Source organism: Hemicordylus capensis, chromosome 2, assembly GCF_027244095.1.
Source record: "Hemicordylus capensis ecotype Gifberg chromosome 2, rHemCap1.1.pri, whole genome shotgun sequence".
NCBI classification, from domain to species: domain Eukaryota; kingdom Metazoa; phylum Chordata; class Lepidosauria; order Squamata; family Cordylidae; genus Hemicordylus; species Hemicordylus capensis.
Window position 1 is genome coordinate 400,432,275 of NC_069658.1, and position 20,515 is coordinate 400,452,789.

A 20,515-nucleotide genomic window follows, 5' to 3' on the forward strand; every position below is an offset into this window, starting at 1 on the left:
GCAGAGAAAGTGGAAGCATTCTGCAAGGGATAAGTGTATGTTGGGGGTGGGGAAGCAATAATGGAGATGACTATATCTAGGATACCTGATTCTCAGAGTTCTGCATATCTTTATGGAACCAGGTATCAGAGTATGGTTTTAGCCTATAAGAAAACCTTGAAGTGATGCCTGGTTCTTGCATCAACCCCCACAAGAGGGGCTGCTCTTCAGACTGTGTTCTCTGCCAGAGATTGCCTCATTCCTTGCCCAGAAGTTGCCCAGTGCCAGAGATTACATTCTTGTAGGATCCAATCCAAGCTCATCCAGAGGCTTGGATTTGAATCTGCTGATTCAATGCAAACTCCATTGGTAATGGATGTGCATCTCAGATACAGCAAGTAGGTTGCTCAGAGCTGGCAGAGGCTCTCCGGAGATGGCACAGCCAAGAGGCAATTGAACCGCTCTGGATTCAGTGAGAGACCTGGCAGAGAGAAAACCAGCCTAGGACACCACGGGGGGTGGGGCTCTAAATGGGTCCACACAGTCCTCTGAAGTGCACCTCTGTTTCCGGATGCACCTTGCAAGATGTCCCAATTGCCTGAATTTTCCATTCTTTCCAGAATTATTATTTTTTTTAAATCTAGGCAAATTGAAGAACCTAATAAAAACACACAACATCTACTGCACCAGATACTCTTTCAGAATGACCAACAGGGCAGGTACCAACAGCTACCTAGGAACTGGAATGAGTGTGATTGTGCTGCAGGACAGAGAACTCACAGAATCTGGTGTCTTGAACAGAATCTTAAACTGTCGATTTTAAAAAGAAAAACGAGCAATTACCGAACATACGTGGCTGTGAAGTGAGACCAGGTACAGGTTTTAGAAACTGTCTTGTTTAGAAATAGGCCATTTCAAAACCAAACAAAAACCACAGAGAGCCTGGGTAGCATTTCCAGTGGTAAGGGGGTAGGGGGCTGCGTATGGTAAGGGGTAGTAATTTCCAGTGGTAAGGGGGTAGGGTAAGGAGGTAGGGGGCTGTGTATCACAGTCTCTTTCCACCACCCTGTTGTCTATAAATAGGATCTATGAGTGCTATCTTTCATTCACCTCCATTAATCTAGTCTGTCAAAATGTTTGCATTATTCTCCCCAATTTGCTATGTTAATCGTTGTAATTAATTATAATAGCAGAATCAAGATGTTTTGGTTGCAGTATCTTAATGCAGAATTCTAGACCTTGCAGCACAGCACAGTGAAATGAAAGAAGAAAAGCCTTTTCAAACACCAAATCTGTTTTCCGTTCCTGTGTATGAAATGGGACAAATCATAAGAAAGATCCCCCCTCAGAATCTGACGCTTGACCACAGTGGTCCTTGGAAAGCAAGGAGGATTGGACTCCTCATCAAGAAAAAGGGACAGCCGAGATGCGGGCCCATAGCCAGGGTGTCCTGGGTGTCCTTCCCCCCACCACCGAAATTTCTTTTTGCCCCCAGCCCGGGCCAACCTCTTTTAGTGCTGTGCGTGCAGGTTCTTTCCCCCCTTTCCCATTGCCAGTTGGGCAAGCCAAGGTAAGCACTCGGTAGTGTGTGCCAGCAGCAGCTGCCAATCAGAGGCTCTCCCATGTGCTCGCGGGGAGCCCTGCTCTTTCTTCAGGGGCCCGACCAGCAGGCAGCGCAGGAGCTTGGGTGGTGGCGCAGGCGCAAGGCAAGCAAGAGCGCAGCCAGCCTCTGCAAGGACAATGGTCGGGGCATTGGTGTGCACCCATTTGCTTACCCGCTTCGGTTAGTGTTCTGTTCCCCACTGCACAAGTAACTCTTGAGCTCAACTTGTGATGTGCGTACTTAAGGAAGTCCCACTGAACTGTAAGACACAGTTATGAGCAGCAAGCTTTCAAATTCTCCAGAACTCTTAAGGAGGATAAGCAAAGCAGGGTTGTAGGCATGTAGGATCCCAAATGGTTGCAGTTTAACTGTCTTAAGAGTTTAAAAAGAATTATCTAGACCTGTTAGTAAATTAGCGCTAGACTCTGATTTCAGCACTAGACTTACAAGGCGCTAGACTCTGATTTCAAGTTGCACCCTGAATCTTAAGACTGCCAAATTGCAGACTATGGGACTCCTACTGCATGCCCAGGTTCCTCTCCTGCCAATCCCTTCCCCCCACCCCTGTTTTTTTGCTTGCTTGCTTGCTTGGCTTAGCATCCAACCTGATGAAGCGTTCTGGAGATTTCAGAAGCTTGCTCCTCAGAACATGGTGTCATTTGATCCTTTAAAAAGGTATAGCCAGACTGCTGCTTTGGGATTTTTTCTAGTGGATCAACATGGTTACCAACATTTTTTGTATCACTTTAGAGTCAGTGTTAGAGGGATGTGCCAAAATGGGATTCGGAAGCTTTAGAAGACTTCCTTCTTTTAAAAATGCGCAGAGACCATGTGTGTGCTGGCGTCAGGTGCTGGGGCAGCTGGGAGATGGCACACAGTTAATCTGGCACACAGTTAATCCCGGGGAGAGTGCTGGGACTATGGTGATGGCGACGATGGGAGGAGCAGGTATGGACCTGCTCTCTTCTGCTTGAAAGGGGCTGGGGAAGCCCTCATTTTTAAAGGGACGTGTCCCGCGATTCGGCTTCCAAATTGCGCTTCAGCACATCCCTACAGTGTTATAGTGACTCCAATGTGAAGCATGTGTATGGAAAACTTGGGTTTAGATTTCTGCTCATTGTAAAGCTTATTGCAGGGGTCCTCAAACTTGAGACATTGTTGTACTACAACTTGGTTAAAGCTGAACAATATATCTATAGGCATGAAAGGAGATGGGTGTTGTCTTCTATCTATCTATCTATCTATCTATCTATCTATCTATCTATCTATCTATCTATCTATCTATCTTTAAATACTGGAGAATGAATGTTCAATTCAGTGGGGTTCAGTTCAGTGGGGTTCTAGTAGTGTTCTGTGGGGTTGGTCACCCCCTGCCCTGCAATTCATTGGTGTAATCTTTGTCCTGACATGCAAGAGAGAGACCATATGTACAGACTGTACAATGGCCTGGCTGAGGCTCTGGAAGAGGGGCGGGCAGCCTTGGCTCTTCAGCCACTGCCATATATCCCGGCCCACCCCGACATTTTTGATTCCCTCACAAGACTTTTAGGCAGGCTATGGGCCTGCTGAGATGGCATGATGCTATGGAGCCATCTGTTCTAAGAGGAGGCAGCGAGGGCTTGGTTTTGAAAAGGGAAGGGAGTGGGGCAAGGGAGGAAATCAGTTATTAAATCAGCAAGGCTGAAAACACCTACAACCTGTGCTTGATAACTTGCAAGGCCTTTGCTTACTCCCAGATGTACATGGCCAAACATGAGGGATACGGGTTTTATATATGCTCAGAAGTCACCAGTTATCTGCCTGCTGATATGGTGGGTTGTTATATCCTCCCCTCACAAGTCCTTTTTGCCCACCAGAGACTACAGCAGCCTGCACATACTGTATCTGGGTTTAGGAAAAAGCTGTCTCCATGAATTAGGAGTAGGGGCACAAAAGGCCTTCCTTGACATGGAAAATCAACTCCAAAAAGCCAGTTGGGCACTGGTAAAAGTAAAGGTAAAGTGTGCTGTCAAGTTGATATCGACTCCTGGTGCCCACAGAGCCCTGTGGTTTTCTTTGATAGAATAAAGGAAGGGTTTACCATTGCCTCCTCCCGCGCAGTATGAGATGATGCCTTTCAGTGTCTTCCTATATCGCTGCTGCCCAATATAGTACCAGAGGGGATTTGAACTGGCAACCATCTGCTTGTTAGTCAAGCATTTCCCCACTGCGCCACTTAAAGTGGACCCTGGGCACCGGTCGCACAGAGGTAATTCAGGTGAGCTGGCTGAGGGAGCACAATGAAAGAAAAAGACTTGGTTCCTACCCAAGTCCTTCTCTCAGTATCCCTCCCACTCCATCATGCAAGAACAACTGAGTCATAGTTACAACCTGAAGCTCTTAGGGGCAGGGATAGATGGGGAGGGCTCTTTTTCCTCCTTCCCATCCTGAAACTAAGCTGCTGCCTCTACAAGGGGCGTGTCTGGGCCTCCCCACTCCCTTTAACAGCAGCAGAGGTGTTGGTCTGTTAGCAGCTTCTTCCCTGTTCATGGCCAGCTCCACCAGGCCACTTTGTGAATGTATCGCTTCCAAGATTGGTCAGTTTATGGAGAGTAGCAACCGGGGAGCTGGGTTGGGACAGGGGGCAGAAAACAAGCTGCACATGAGGCTTTTCCCCACCCTTCTTGCCCTATCTCTGTATGAAGGGAAACCTGGTTTGCAACATACACCTGAAACACAGCCAGAACAAAATGAATAAGCAGAAGCTTTTATATTAATGTTTTCAAGAATTTGTCAAAAAACCACGACTGAGTGGAAAGTATTACCTTTAGCCCAGCTGTGCCTGCTACCCAAATGCTGCTTCACAGCCTAAGAGCCTGAGGAGTAGAGAGGATCCCAACTAGGCTGTGATTGTCAAAAATAAAGAAAAATGAAAAGGGTGATGAGGCAGCGGCAAGGATAGATAAATAAGAAAGGATTTCACTTGCAACAGTGATGAAGGGACATTTATTTTCCAGAGATGTTTAACCTGACAACATTATTTCCAAACCGTTCCCCCCACCCCACCCCTCTTCAACTGCCTTTAAGCTATGGCAATTTTCTGTTCACGAAGGACTGTCATTCAGGAGATGCACTCTGCTTGGGGTGACCCAAAAGCTTTGCAGGAGACCCAGATGCCTTCTAAATTCAAGTAACTTATGGTAGCATGTGTGAGCACAAATGTAACTGTCGCTTTGACCCACTCTGCAAATTAGCACACATTAAGAGAGTCACCCATCGGCTACAGAATCAGCCATACACATTACTGGATATGCAGGATGTTCCATGGTGGAGCTTGCACCAACTGGGGCAGCAAGATGGCTGCTGGCTGCGGAAACCGCGAAGGATTCTTTCCGAATGATGCTGAGGGCAGTTTGAAAACACTAAGCAACTCGGTGGTGGGGGGGGGGATGATCACAATCTCTGCCTATTACACTGCACGGAGAAAAGGATGCCGCAGTTGTTATTGTAGCAAGCCCCCAGATAGCTTCACTTTGTGGCACTGCCTGCTGCTTTCACCCTGAAGTTACTTAGCTGAGATCAGCTACAGTTCTGTCCCTAAACTGCCTCCCCCGGCCACAATGAGACGGACAAACACATTAGGAACATAGGAAGCTGCCTTATACCAAACTGGTCCATCTAGCTCAGTATTGTCTACACTAGGGCTGTTTTCACAATCAACATTACAGTAGAAGAAGTAATGAATAATAAAAGAAGAAGGAGAAGGAGAAGGGGAGCGCAGGGCGTACTCCTGATTTTCGACTGTGTACTAGATAAAAACAAGGTCAGAAGCAGGGAGCTTGATCCTCAGTCAAGCCTCAGCTGGGTAGAGCAATCTCCTCACCTACCTTGTTAAGAAGCTGGGGGTGGAATCTAGGTAGGACCCACGTGTCCCACCCAGCTGGGGCTTGACTGATGATCAAGTTCTCGGCCTCCGACCTTGTTTTTATCTAACACATGATTGAAAATTGGGAGTGCGCCCAGCTCCTGAATTAGGATACGAAGTTTCTCCAACCCTAATGTTGACCACTGAGAACAGCCACACCGACTGGCAGCAGCTCTCCGAGGTTCCAGGCAGGAGTCTTTCCCAGCCCTACCTGGAGATGCCAGGGAGTGAACTTGGGACCTTCTGCACACAACACAATTGCTCTGCCACTGAGTTATGGCCCCATCAATATTGGGATACGCCCTCCTAACATCCTGTCACCTGCACCTAACAGCAAAAGACAGTTCCATGGGTGGTTCTGCATATCTGGTAGTTTTACGCCCTGCAGTATCCTGTGTAGTTGGGATCCTAGAGTCTGAGAAGGTGGCAACCCAGCATAGCTGCTTTTATGCAACTGCTAAGAAATATCTGGCCACTAACCCAACCACTAACCCTAAAGCTGCAAAGGAGCTGAGATTTCCCAGGACCTTGGCTAGTCATGGCTTTCCAGGCAAATGATTTTGGGAGACACCCAGTGAAGTATTAATATGTTACAAAGAAGCCCAAGAATGGAGATGGGGCAGGAGTGAAACTGAAATAAAGGCAAATCTTGTGTGTCCCCCCCCCCCCCCGCATGGCTGTTTCTGCTCTCAAGAGAAAACTGGTGCTTAGGCAGAGGGGTGTGTGTGTGTGTGTGTGTGTGTGTGTGTGTGTAGAGGGAATGACGGGTACTGCATTTCTATACTACGTACTATGGGCAGAGCCCCTAATCTCATACAATCGTTGGCAGAATAGAACAAATATAATATTCAGCTGAATCGCAGCTGAATTCTACAAACCTGCTTGTGAACATAAACTCAAAATTCACCTCCTTGTAATCACAAAAGGATTGTGCAAGTAATTTATCTGTGAATTTGACTGCTGTAGTTTGACTTGATACCCTATTGTGGTTTTTTTTAATTCAGCAGTGTGATTTGTTGTGTGGGTCACCTTGTGTTGTTGGATGAACAAATCTGAATAATTTCAAATATAAGGGATTAATTAATATTAAAGAAATTCAACTAAAACTTTGGCTTTACTAGAGACTGAATAAATCACACTTAATGAGCCAAATGTTCAAATTTTATTCGGGCAGTGGTAACACCCAATTTGTTTCAGCCCCGTTACTTACTAGCAGTGTTCACTGCCAACAGAGTCTGGAAATATTCATATCAGCATTCAGCCTGGTCATTAGACACACAATAATATTCAGCTCCAGCTATAAAGCTCCGCATTTTCTGCTTATCTCTACTACACATTTACACAATAATGCTATGGAAAACAGATATCACTGTATGCACGTAATAAATGTATCCACAAAGAGCAGCTCCAGGTTTTGGGAGGCCTTTGGCAAACTGGCCTCCATGGGCCCCCTCCTATCTGAGTGGGCTTTGAGAGTTACTCTGCCACCACAACCACATGAACTCTTTGGGCAAAGAAGTGAACTCAGAGATCACGAGCAGGCCCTTCTGAGGCCCCTCGGCAGCTGTCCAACGATGCTGATCCCTGACACTGGTTCTGGACATGCAAAACCCATATGCATTTTATCCACTGTAAAAACGCATGGATTTATATAATGCCCCACCTCGTATCAAACCTGGGACACTCTGCATGCAAAGCAGGTACTCTGCTACTGAGCTATGACCCATCCCCAAATCTGAAGGCAGAATTAAATGAATATGTTTGAATAAAGCATAATCATTCAAAAGTTAAAGCTAAATCTCTAACTCCAGCCAGAACAGTGATGTCACTAAAATGCTCTGTCATGACAGGGTTATAGTCATGCATTTTTAACCTTTTGTGGATCTATTCATAGATGTTAAATGCAGAAGGGACCACTGATACCATCCCTAGTTGCCTCCTATCTCCCACGGGCCCACTAAGTGTTCCGGGTGTCTCCTTCTGGATGTCAAGACCACAAGCCATAAAAAAAGACATCCAGCCTTTCCTTCAGTGGCCTTTTTAGTTGTTGATTGCTTGCAACTCTTAGGATGTCTCTTCCTATCTGTATTCATGTATATGTATAGCACACAATTCTTGTGGCGGGGTGGGGGCAACCAAAATATTTGCATCATTCTTATTAGCAAAAATCCAATTGTTATGTTGATGTGGCATTGCAGAGCGACTCAGAGTGGATTCAGAAAACGATGAGCTACAAAAAACTGGGGTTTGGATAGTGAGAATTATTGTGTGTGAAGATAAGCAGGCAACTCCAGGTAGGATTAGGAAAGACCCATCTAAAACCCGAGAGAGTCGCTGCCAGAGCAGACGGTACTAGATGGACCTGAGTACAAATGTATGCAGCTGCCTTAGACTGAATCAGACCATTGGTCCATTTAGCTCAGTACCGTCTATTCTATATGACTGCTAGTAAGAATACAAGCCTCACAGTTGTTTCTGTGAGGGCCCACCTAACTTATTATCCAGTCACAGCTAATAAAAAGTAGTCTGCTTCCAGGGAACTCAAAGAACCATTAAGGAGCGATACAAATGGGAAAGGGTTGGTCCAGCCTTACTATGTCAGGCGGCTGTCAAAGGTGGCTGATCTGAGGCTCCATTAAAAGTAGCAAGTTGTCAAATTATTTAATTATTATATCGGAGGGGTAGAGGGCACCATTGGGATTTTATGTCTCAAGTACTATAAGGTTGCGGGCTGGTCCTGAAATGCAGTGATGCTGTTGTCCATGCACAGCTTCTGCCAATCAAGAGCGGGTTAGAGATAAACGGATTGAGATTATACACCCTTGACGAGCTAGTGACAAATGTCCACTGATGGGCCTATTAAGCAGTGCAGTTTCAGATTAGGAAATCAGTTGTTAAAATGCAAGTCTTCTGCTTCTAACCTTCTGTATTCTAGATAAGAACCTATAACCTACTTATAGGTCCTTCTCACTGGAAAGCACAGTTCTCAGGCAGCCTACCCACTGCAAAGCAACATTCTTACATCCTATGTAAGATTAGACAACAGGACTCAGAAACAGGCTGTGCCCAAGCCAAGGTTAAGGGGGAAAAAATCATGCTTAGAGTTACTGTGAAATCCCCAAAGACCCACGAGACACAGCAAATGTGGCAGACAGCCCACATTCAGCCACCATGGCACATGCAATAGGGCCTCAAAGTAGCCAAATGCAGAACAAAATAGGGCAGCATATGAACAATAATGCCAGAAGCAGCCTGCCTCTGGACATGTTTGTCCTTAGACCCTTTGTATGCACATCTCTTAGTTCTGATTCTCTTTGTTTAAATTGCTGTTTTAAATTAGTAGGAACTTTGGATGCAGAGCCTTTCTCCAGCCTGTTAGATTTTATTTGGCCTCCCATCCAGTTTCTGCTTTTTTCAAAATAAACAAACAAAAAACCCACCCATGTCTAGTCTCCCTTCTACCCAATATCTGGAAGTCTGCAACTAAAGTGTAAGAAGCTTGGAAAAAGCAAAGGAAGAGGGGAGGCTGAATAAAAGCTAACAGACTGGAGAAAGGCTGCGGGAATGAAGCTCTTGAGTGAAGCCTTTGCTTCCCCCAAATTCCTTCATGCCGGTATTGTGGGCTCTAGCCACTCATTTTAATGAACTTGCTTGCAATATTTCATTGCCCAGTCTAGGGGAAATGCAATAAGCACCAGGCTAAACGTGTCCATGCAGCTTTGCTGAAGAGTTAGCAGGCTGAAGTGCTACGCAGTGCGACCAAAAGCAGAAACCCAAAGGGATTCCACTAAGAGAATACCCTCCCCTGCTTTCATCATCTTAGCCCAGGCTGTCTTCTGGTTCAAAACAAGTCAGATTCCCCCACTGTTCCCTTCAGACATTCATAAATCCCTCCAGCAACTGACTGGAATTGAAGAATGTTTTCCGAACGAGCCTTCGTCTTCTCAGGGAGTCCCCAAGCACAAGGTGGAAGAAGCTGGGATTCACAGAAAGACTGCCCAACCCATTCTTGCTTTCTTTAGAACTGTTAAGCCCCCCCTTCTGATTCTCTATCCCTGACTGACAGACATGAAGCTCAGAGGACACCCGGTTTCGGAGAGAATTCCTCTTTTCTAAGCAGGGCTGGAAGGAAGAAGCAAGCTGCTGCCTCGCTCGGCAAAACTTGAGGAAGTCCTCAGTCAGGGCCATCTCGTCCTTGCCGCTTTAAAGCCTTCCATTCAAGGATTTTAAAGAATTAAACCAATTAGCAATTGCCTTCCTTTCCCCCAGCTGAGAGCCTAGAACAAACCAAGAGACCCCCCTCCTTCTCAAAGCTGGTTGGCCACATAGACCACTTAGTGCCAGCAGTTAGGATGCCATGAATTTTTTAAACTCCTTCAAGCGCAAATGGAAGGGTTAGCCCAGCTGGGAGACGGGGATTTCTGATGCTGCAAAGAGGTTTTCGAAGCAACGGCTTCCTTTCCTCTGGAGATCCCAGGAAAGGAAACATGTACAGATCCAGGACCTCAGTAATGAAGTGAGAGGAAGTGCAGTGATGGCGGTGTGGGGATGACAAGCCCCCTCAGGGAGAAGTTAAGGAACTAGATTCACATTGCAGCGAGATTCTTCAGCTATGGGAAACACGCCTGGGAATCGGCTGGCAATACCAGAGCTGGCTGGAAACTGGGTTGCAGCACTTTGGAGGGCCAAGTTGAGACAGACAGATTTATATTTCAAATTACTTCACACACATATACATTCAGAAGAATCATATCCAGGCACCCAGGAGGCATAAAATTTGACTGCAACAGAAAGGCAACTAGAATAGAAAGAGCTCAAGCACACGCGCATACACATACATGCCATTGGAAGTCACAGATTCTATTCCAAGTAAGGGTCCATATTAAAGACACTTCACCAAAACCACGCGCACACCACACACACACGACACAATTGTCTCTTTCTTGAAGCACACATTCTGCAAAGTTGAAAACAGATGCACCCACATTAGCAACCTCAAATCCCAGGGAAAGTCTCATCTCTTTGATCAGGAGCCCACAGCCAACGCCACACCAGCGTGGCAGCACCTCTGCGGCCAGAGAGCACACAGGTGCTGCCCCAGAACCATCCACCACAACTTATGTGACAACTGAGAAGCCCAAAGAGACATGCCTTTCCGGGAACGGGGGAAGAGCAATTGATGCCCTGACCTTTGGCTCGGGGGATGCCGACCACGTGTGAGGCAGGAGGCACAGAGAGGCGGACTTACCTGCTGGAGGTAGAGGAAGGCCGGGGGGCAAGGCAGAGAGTGCGGGAGCAAAGCTGAGTTGGAGACCAGGAGGCAGCCCGAGTTAGCCATCGAGCAGAGCATGTGTTGCCGGCAAGCCCAGGAGCGGCTGTGCTGGTAGCTCCCTCTGCTCCCAGACCCTCTGCTTCTTCCCTTCGCAGTACTTGCTTTTTTTCTCGGTGGTTTTTCCTTTTGGCAGCTCCCCCGTGCGGAGCTATTTAAGAGGGCTCCATTGGAGGAGCTGCATGCGGTGCCCTCGGCTCAAACGGAGAAGGAGCAGCATGCAGGCTGAGAGTCACTTGGTGCCATTAGATGAAGCTGCTGAATGAATGCATGGTCCGCAAAGGGTGTGTGTGTGTGTGTGTGTGCGCGCACTGGGGGAAGGGGGGGGAAGAGAGAGAGAAGAGGAGGGGGAGCGAGGGTTGAGAGGCGGGGGAGTCCCCTGTGCATTCAGACATCAAACAGCTCGCTGCGAAACCAAGAAAATCCGGAACAGCTGAGCCTGCACTTAACCCTTCACTTGCTGCAGCTCTGCCTCTTGCCCTGTGATAAATAGGCCACCAAGCAAGCTCTGACACTTAGCTGGGGTGCCTAGCTCAGGCTGGCTGTCTACCTCGCAGCAGCTCAGGGGAAGAGCCTGGCTCCTTGTCAGCAGTTCCAGGGACAGAACCCAGAGACCCCCACGGAGAGAGAATTCTGTTGCTGGGGCATCCCCCCCTCCCCCCACTTCCAACTGGTGCCTCCCACTCCCGTTCCTTGGGACTGAAGACCCCTCCATGACAGAACCCTGAGAGTGGGGCACCTAGCACATACATTCTGGTTACAAACCACAGTCTCTTTCTTCCCCCACCACGCACAGTGTCCAAACATCATGAATATATTTGCTTAGATGGATCCATTGACCCAGGGACTTGAATGGCCCCTCGTACCCTTAGAAACAACTCCATTTAGCCAGCGAGAAAAATGCAGACACAAAGCCCTGGATTCTCACACACAGATGCCTGCACGCAAAGGCCTCACATGCCCTGTGCCCAGACATGGGCTTGCATACCTACAGGCACGCACACATTGTTGCATGCCAGGCCTACAGAGATAGAAGCCAGCTGACCCCTTCTGAAATATGAGCAGAATTTGGCAGCAGATGCATTGTGCTGGATGATTCTTGAGTGCTGGGTAGCTTGTCCCACCGGAGTGCAAAGAGATCCCAGCTCACTGCAGAGCCGGTTCCCAGCAGCTTTTACAGTAACAAGAAGACATTACTTTCTGTCTTCCCAGTCCAAGCCCAGCGCCGCCTGGGAAGCTTCCTTTCCACGGTAGGATTTCTTTGGGGCTGCCAGGAGGATGAAGCGTATGTCAATTTTTTGGTCATAGGCTGCCATTTAGGCAGGTCGAAGTGGGGCAGTCAGCCCCTTGTGATTCAGTCAGCAACTTGTGTGATGATGCTCCAGAATTGCAGATATTTGGGGTTGACTTCCATAAACAGAGTGGCTGAATGCTATCTCCACCCTCTGGGTTTTTTTTTAAATGCTTCATTCCAAATGCTAGCTGGGGTACCACTGGACTGCGGTGGTGGTGGAGGCAAGAGATGCAGGTGCCTCCATCCTTTGTTAGGTCTTGAAACAGGGTGAGCAGCAGAAACTACTAGTAATATGGGATAAGTTGCAGGGTAACACCCCCCTCCTCACCCCTTCAAATTTTGTATGGATCAAAGGAAAAAGAGGCAGATGTAGGTACACATTCTAGAGTTGGCAATCTTATGTTTTTAAAAAATCTGGCATTCTGGGCATAGTGCCTCTTAGCATATGCAGAGTGACTTTCCCTTCAAGAGAGCACAATGCCTTCCTTTCCCCAAAAAGGTTCCTAAGGCCACGGGGCATCTAGTAACATCTTGGGAAAATAACTAGAATCTCTCTCAAAAACACCATTCTATAAACCCTATTCAGACGTTACACTCTACATGCAGACAGGTTTCTATACACATGTACATGCACTTATTTTAAAAGTGAACTTGGGTACAGGCTTTCTCAAATATAGAGGACAAATAGAAGCATGCTACTGTACATGCACTGAGCATAATTGGGGATTGGATGCTGTATGAGTGTACAGATCTCTACTTTGATTGAACGTGCATTGAACATAATGTGAGAATATGGCTAAAGAAGATGATTTTTTGTGAGCAGGGAGTGTTCACAATGTGTGGTTCAGTGCTCCATCCGGTGATAGCTCAAAAGGGACAGAATGCCTGTCCCACAGGAGTTGCATCAAATCAGAATTTCTATCATGTGTAACTTGTCCCATAATTCACAATGCCCCTTCCATAATATAAGTTGCATTTGTTACAATTTTCCCTTTGATGCAACACCTGTGGGACAGCAATTCTGCACCTTTTAAGATTTACATTAAACAGAGCATTCCACCAGGTGCATCTTTAACAGGCATGTGGTGCTGCAATGGGGGAATCTGTAAACAGGGGAAATTCCACCTCAATTTCCCCCTTCAAACGTGTGTGTGTGTGTGTGTGTGTGTGTGTGTGTGTGTGAGAGAAGGGAGAGAGAGAGAGAGAGAGACAGACAGACAGACAGACAGACAGACTCGGCATCCTTCTTATCTGGCTGTTGCCCAGAGGATGAGATTCTGGACAGGTGGCAACCGTAACACATACACACATTCTCTGCCCTCATTCTTCCTCTGCCCAGGAATCCTGGATTACACATAGATTATTGTATACACATATATACAATTCTTCTTCCCACCTAGCAGGGTGTTGGAGACAAGACACTCATCATATGCTTACATACACAGTGTGGCAAGAAAATCACTCTCTGTATTCACCCCCTATCAGTTTCTTGTCTTGCCAGTACAGTAGCACACCCTGATAGTGTCTGTCTATTGAGTCAATTCTAGAGAAAGTCCGCCGGTGAAGTTTTTGCTACTGATTCGTGACTTCTCAATGAATTCTGGAATCGTTACAGCAATAATGGCTGAAAAGTCATGCGAGGGTCATGTGGGGGCCTCCCCAGCCCCTGTTAAATGCTACTCTTTTTGAAGGCTGATTAATACAACCAATTCAAGCTGTAGTTATCAAATGACACACCTTCAACATGTTACAGTTTAGCTTTCTTTCAAGTCACAGGTGCTTTGTTTATGGGATGAGTTGATTCTGCCCCGGATATCGGATCACTGATAGCCACTTCGCATAGTGGTCACAAAAGAAAATTTAGTTGTGAGGATTTATTTACGCTTTTTGCAGTAATCCCTTCATTTTAAGGGATTACTGCAAAAACTAATAAAATGCCAATGAAAACATAAAACATTGTACACCCCTGCTAACTTGGCAAAGAGGCACCTTTTAATGTGGTGGTTCTCTTTATTTAGCAGGGGGAGAGTAACTAGCCCTATCCACCCCCAGCACAGCATTCCTCCAGTGGCTGTTGCTGGTGTCAGATTGTGAGCCCTTTGGGGACAGGGATCCATCTTGTTTATTTATTATTTCTCGGTGTAAACCGCTCTAAGCCATTTTTGGAAGGATATAGAAATTAAACGAATAAAATAAATAAATAAAATAAAACACCACCAATGAAAGTTACTCCATTGGGATCAACCCAAGCCACTGATTTTTGACTGTTTGCAAGGGAAAAACAAGGTAGGAGGTGCCAATCCTGATCGTCAGTTGAATGGCAGCTGGGTCAGAGGGCTTTCCCTCCTACCTCACTCGGCAGCTGGGCACAGCTTCTGGGTAGGAGCCCTCCAATGCAGCTGCTGCCTTTGAGCAGATGGCCACTGTCAACATCTCCGACCTTATTTTTCCCATGCAGGCGATCACAAATCAGGAGCGGATGCAGCTCTCGAAATAAGGCAGGGCACTTCTCCCCCTCTGTTCTTGCTCATGCCAACTGCCTTAGTGATGACCTGTCGTGTGGACTTGTTCCACGGATTGCCCTAAAGCGGCAGTTTTGAGACGGCTGTCTTTCTCCCAGGCACCTGTAGAATCCTGGGTTCTATGAAATGCCTGCAAACTCTGGGGCTGACCAGGGCTTTCCTGCCCATCATAGAGAGGAGGCTTGTGCTACACAAAAGGACCCCCTGATTTCAGGCCAGCCCTCCAGATCTCCAGGCACAGCTTTCCCGAATGCTCAGAGCCGATGCATTGCAGGCCCAGTTTCAAATGTTCCGACCAGCTGCAAAGCCACCTGTGCTAAGCTTCGCTGTGCAGCATAGACATGAATCCTGCGTTCAGTTCAGTCAGAACGTGGGGTACACTGCAATTGGGCTGCCTTCCAAGGCTCCAAGGCAGAATATTCCCTGCCAGGCAGAGATGCTTCTAAGTGAGTTTTATTGGGCGATTCTTCCTGGTGCAGCAACCATCTGAAAAATGCAGAGCGTGAGACTGGGGGCTTGAACTGTTCTCAGATCTAATTCCACATACACACAATATTCTGTCAGGGCAACAATAGCCTTGGGTGTCCCGGCTTTTCTTCACTGTGCTGTGGGGTCCAGGGGGAACACAACCCTCCCCCAGGTGGGTTCTGCATAAGCACCATATGGCGCTGCTATTTGGTGAAAGTGTGTCAGTGGCAGCTGCATTGTGTAGCTCTGGGACAAACAGGGTGCAGGCAGTTTCAGACCGAAAACACAAAAAGACGCTGCCGTAAGCCTCAGCATCTCAGCATGTCTCAGGAAATGGTGCAGAACAGCAGCCTTAGTGGAGAGCCGTCTGAGGCGCCTTAGCAGTCTCCATAGTCAGGCACTCCATGCGCATTAGAGGTCTGTGGGTGTCACAGGCACTGGCTGGAAGGGGACAGATGACAAGAGCTGCACAGGGGCATCTGGAACTGTCCATTCTGAGTAGAGATGCTGATGGGACAGCTGGTTGCTTAGGTTACATCGCTGGCTCCCTGCATAACTTCAGGGAGAAAGGGGAGTGTCTTATACTTCTCTGGGATATTGACCGGGCTCCCCCACTCCCCCATTTCTTTTTTTAGCTTGGCTAGGATGGTTTCCAACATATTAGGGCAGTTCACATGATCAGTACTTAGGTAGGAGCTGCATCCTACCTAATTTTGGGAGCTGTGAGCACTCCTGTTTAGCAATCATGTGTAAGTGGAAAACAAGGTGAGGAAGGAAAGTGATAATCTGCAAAGCAGCAGCTGGGTTGGAAGAATTCTCATCCTACCTTGTTAAAAAGCTGGGTACATCTGCTGGGCAGGACAGAGCTCTTCTACTTACTTCCCCCATCACCTTGTTTTTCACCCACATGTGATCGGTAAACAGCACACACAGCTCCAAAACCTGGATAGGATGTCTCTCTTATCCATTTACTGATCGTGTGAACTGCCCTACTGTTTTGACTGCTACGTTCTCAAGAACATGTTTTGAAGACTCTACCCAAAGAAAGTTCCTCAGTCTTAAATCCCCGCCTGCCATCACACAAACTGGATAGTCTTGTTTTATCAGAATTACTGTGTCACTGTCAGATTCACAGGGCTACTTACTGCCAAGTGACACTGTTCTTATGTGCCTTTGACATTGTGTTATATTAGTGTGAAGTGTCAGACAATGAATGTATATTTATCTTGAGTTGTACAGATGTCGAGAACTTGGAGTCCTAGCAGATCCTTTGGCTGCAACACAAGCTTGCATTGTCACAGGATCCCTATTTGTTGGGAGGAGGAGCAGAATGGATCCCTTTACCACCCAATAGGAGAACAGGGTCCGTGGCAAAGGTATGCTTGGGAATGGTGCAAATTTAAAATAAAACTAAAGTTTAAAGGGTGGGGCTTGGGGGCAGGGGAGAGTATTTGTCTTATAAAATGTCACCTTAGGAAGTTAGTGGGCCTTGAAAATTATACCAGATGACTTGAATAATTTACTATTAGTCCCTTAAATGCAAGCACCACAGATAACATTTGCTTCTGCTTGTGGGACCAGTATCCTCACTTGCCTCCTGTCATCTTCATTGTTTTTTCACAAAGTTCTGCTAAGCAATGAGGATAGAAAAGTGTCTTCATAATAGTGCTAAATATGCTCCCCTCCGTGGGAAAGTTGGCCCTTTTGCTTTCCAGGAGGATCATGGAATTATTTTGGACATCATGTTTATAGAGTTGGTAGGTAGTTTGATAATAAGCATGGGATGCTGACCAGAAGCAAGACTGGGCTTCCGGGGGAACCTGGCAGAATCCTCAGGATGCTAGGGGTCCCTTTTTCACTGTCAAAATATAGTGGTTGCTGTACTCAAACGAGTTGTATTTTTCTGTTTCTGTTATGGGTCATTGACTGTAATAAAGATTCATTCATTCATTCGTGGTTGCTGTACATCTCTGACCTAGCCAGCTAAGTCTGAATGTTCCCTGGCCAGGGAGCTACTTGCAGAGAATGGCCATCCCAGCTGGTCACTTGTCCCATATTTTGTTCTTGCCCCTATTTATAGTAGTCTGTAGAATGCAAGCTAGAAAGGGCAACAGAGGGAAAATGAGGGACAAATGAGAACCAATGAGAAATGTTCTTTTTTTAAAAAAAGATTGAACAGAGGTGCAGTTATAGCCATACTCCCCCGCCCCCGTACATACTCTGGAACTAATCTGCTACCTTCCCTTTCCCCACTGATCAAACCACTCTAAATCTCCTCCCAGACTTATCTCTTGCTAGATCATTATAGCCCCACTTGGTCTGCAGACTCGTAACAACGTTCCGATGACTCCTTTGCCCTCTCTGCCTTCAGATTTCTCTTGACATTGCCCTCACATGAGAACAATGTTACTTATACATTGTGCAGCACTAAGGCCAGCCCTGGTCTCTTTGCTGCTCTGTGTGGTCTCAGAGGCCCATCCCAGGATTCCATTTGGGGGCCCAGCATGCAGTTCAAGAGTTGCACCTCAGGAGCTTCTGCAGCATTGCAAGGATTCTTGGGGCATACCTTTTCAGACCACATGCTGCTCAAGTGGCTGGTGCATGCCCAAGGGCCCTGGGGATGATGCCTTGGACGGAGAGTAGTTCTACTAGTAGTAAATAGGATTTTAAAGATTTACTGCAATGCTGAAACAGAAAAACCATTCTAAGGATATTGCTCATTGCTAGAAATCTTTTATCAAAATCTACCAGCTGCCAATCGGTAGCAAAGATTTCCACAGAGGCTCTGTCCCGCTAGCTTGTTTTCCTGAGCAACACATGCAACTTTCGTATATTTCATGTACTTAACTGAATCCCATATTCTCCATGAAGTGGCTTACTCAAATCATATGTTTCTCATTGTTATTATTTAATTTGGCTGGTATTGACGTAATTCTTATTGTTTCTTCCCTCTAGAAAGCTGTAAAGTGAGCAAGATGTGATGGCACTACCGCTTACCACGTGCATGAATATTCAGATGTGCTTTGTTAATCTTCCCGTTCAAGTGGCTCCCTCCCACATTCACGCCCTAAAATTATATCAGCTGGCTTTTGTGCCAAGTTTAGATACTGAGATATTTTCAATTGCAGTGCAGAATCAGTTTCTCTCCCTCCAGAAAAGTACTTCTAGAAAAGAGGGATGAGCAGCTTGTTCATATGCAGCTGCGGACTTTCAATTTATGTTTCCAAACCGCATATTTGGTTGCATTTAACACAATTTGCATACTGTTTGCTCACACCATGGATGCTAAGCTGCAGATAAAGTATCTGCTAAATATACTGCATGATATTTTAATTATAAAATTGATGTACTTAAGTGAAGAAAATTGAGGTAGCTCTTGTAACATCCTCTATAACATCCTCTATACATACATAGAACCACAAAAGTTCTGAAGTTGTGAACTCTGGAGCTTTTTTACTTGCTTACTTGTTTCCTATCCTTCAGCAGTTTTGCTATCACATTCCTGCATCATGAGAACCAGTTCATAAAATGGCAGCTGGGATTTTTTGAACAAGGGCTGCACAGTATAAAGACGTATGTGCCCCATTGTCTGCATGTTACTCTCTAAAACAGGGTTGGGAGCCTATACACCTTTGGCTAACTAACGTTATATTTGCCACTATGCATGGGCACTCAAGAGAATGGAGGACTGTGGGACAGAATACCTGGTAATGACAATGGGCCAATGAAGGGTAGCCTCCACTGAAGGCCACAAAGAGCGTAGCATGACCTTGGCGGCAAAGGGCACTTTCAGTCACAACTCGGGGGTGTGGGTGGGGGGCAGCCAGGACGTAAGACAGGTGGCTTCTCAGCAGGCAGGTTGGCTTTCTGCGGCAATTATGTCTAAGTTGGCAGAACAGAGCATGGTTTGGAGCCCGGCACTCAGCAGGCGTCAGAGCTGCTTGGTGAAGGAAATGGGAAAGGTGGCAAGATCTATGGAGAGTTTCCCCATATTAGGGAACGATGCCCCTTAGGGTCTAGTGCCTCACAATACAATCTCTAGGGTTTCTCTGGGATCCCTCCTTGCTTGGCTCAACATGCTGGCTCACTCCCTTCACAAAGACAATTTTACAGAGTGTCGCCTTTGGTACCTCAGTGCTCACCTTCAAACTGCTTGCAGACCTTTGTGAAAAAATTAAAGAAACAAGTTCCTGTGACCCACCGTATCACAGCTTTCTTTAGTGTTAGCAGTTTTCTGGGTGTCACTTGATGCAAAGGAGGGACACGCATTTGGTTTAACAAGGTTAAGCACAATGGGAGTGAAGATCTGTTTGTAACAGTGGGCCAGAACAGATGATACTGGCACAGCAACCCTCACCACATGTGAAGAGGGCAGGAACATGCCAAGAGTGTGCCCGCCCTGATGTCACTGAAGGACGTCCCAGTGCATTTGGGGGGCATTCATCTGAATCGCCTCTCTGCACACACACATGTGTATAGAGGGAATTCAGATGAATGCCCCTCTCACACACTGGAAGGATGCCCTGACAAAGTGCTGGGATGTGCTTCGGTGCTGTCAGGGCGGGTGGGCTCTTGGTGCATTCCCACCCTCTTCATGTATAGTGAGGGCTGCTCTGCCATTATCATCTGCTGAACTGGGCTTGGGAGAGGCATAGGGACAAAAGGAGGTAAAGGGCTTGGAACAGACATAGTGAGGTTGGAATATATGGCCCTTGGTTGATCAGGTGATGGCTAAGACTAGATGATTAGTGGGGTAAGAAATAGTCACCCCCTATGGCAAACACATCCACACGTGCAGTCAACCTCCAAGGTTTGCTTCCCTCAGGCTCATGCACTTCTCTCAATCACATTCACACACATAATCATTATGATGAATGGAGAGCTTTCTTGCTCCAGATCTGGAGCCTAAGGAATTAAACTAAAGAAAGATGTGGGAAAGAAACAGCAATGTGTGTATTACGTCAAAGTACTGAGGAGGCCACTATTCATTCTCTATCTTGCAACTCTTACAACTATGAATCCCTCCCCCAACTCCATTGCACATATAATTCTATAAGGCTGTTCACGTGATTGGGTAGAACAAGCATCCCACCCAGCTTCGGGAGCAGTACATGTTCCCGATTTCTAATCGTGTGTGAGCAGACAACTACACAGGAGGGGCGAGGAGTGACAGTGTGTGAGGCAGGAGCTGGGGAGGATGGTGCTGTCCTACCCAGCTCTCATACCATTTTAACAAGGTAGGAGGAAAAGCCGTCCTACCCAGCTCCTGCTGCCTTGCATGTAATCACTCCCCCCATCTCCTACCTAGTTGTTTGTTCACACACCATTGAAAATCATGGGCGCTTGTCCTACCCAGTTTTCAGTCGTATAAATTGCCTTTATTTGTAACGTAGTGAACTCCCTGTGGGTTGGGGCT

The 20,515-nt window shown here is 46.7% G+C and overlaps 1 protein-coding gene across 18 annotated transcripts in view; it reads right to left on the reverse strand.

The window, feature by feature from the left end:
* RBFOX3 (RNA binding fox-1 homolog 3) overlaps window positions 1-20,515 on the reverse strand; it is a 463,533-nt gene that overhangs the window by 66,374 nt on the left and 376,644 nt on the right. For 3 of the 18 annotated variants that reach the window (XM_053291952.1, XM_053291966.1, XM_053291946.1), the window contains exon 1: window positions 10,735-11,108. The exons of 10 other annotated variants lie outside the window; for them this stretch is intronic. In XM_053291952.1, the coding sequence (XP_053147927.1) occupies window positions 10,735-10,836 (102 nt within the window). In that variant the 5' untranslated portion in view covers window positions 10,837-11,108. Of the gene's footprint in view, window positions 1-10,734; window positions 11,111-20,515 lie in introns of those variants that run through there. 5 more of the 18 variants (XM_053291947.1, XM_053291954.1, XM_053291948.1 and 2 more) reach the window with 4 other exon arrangements.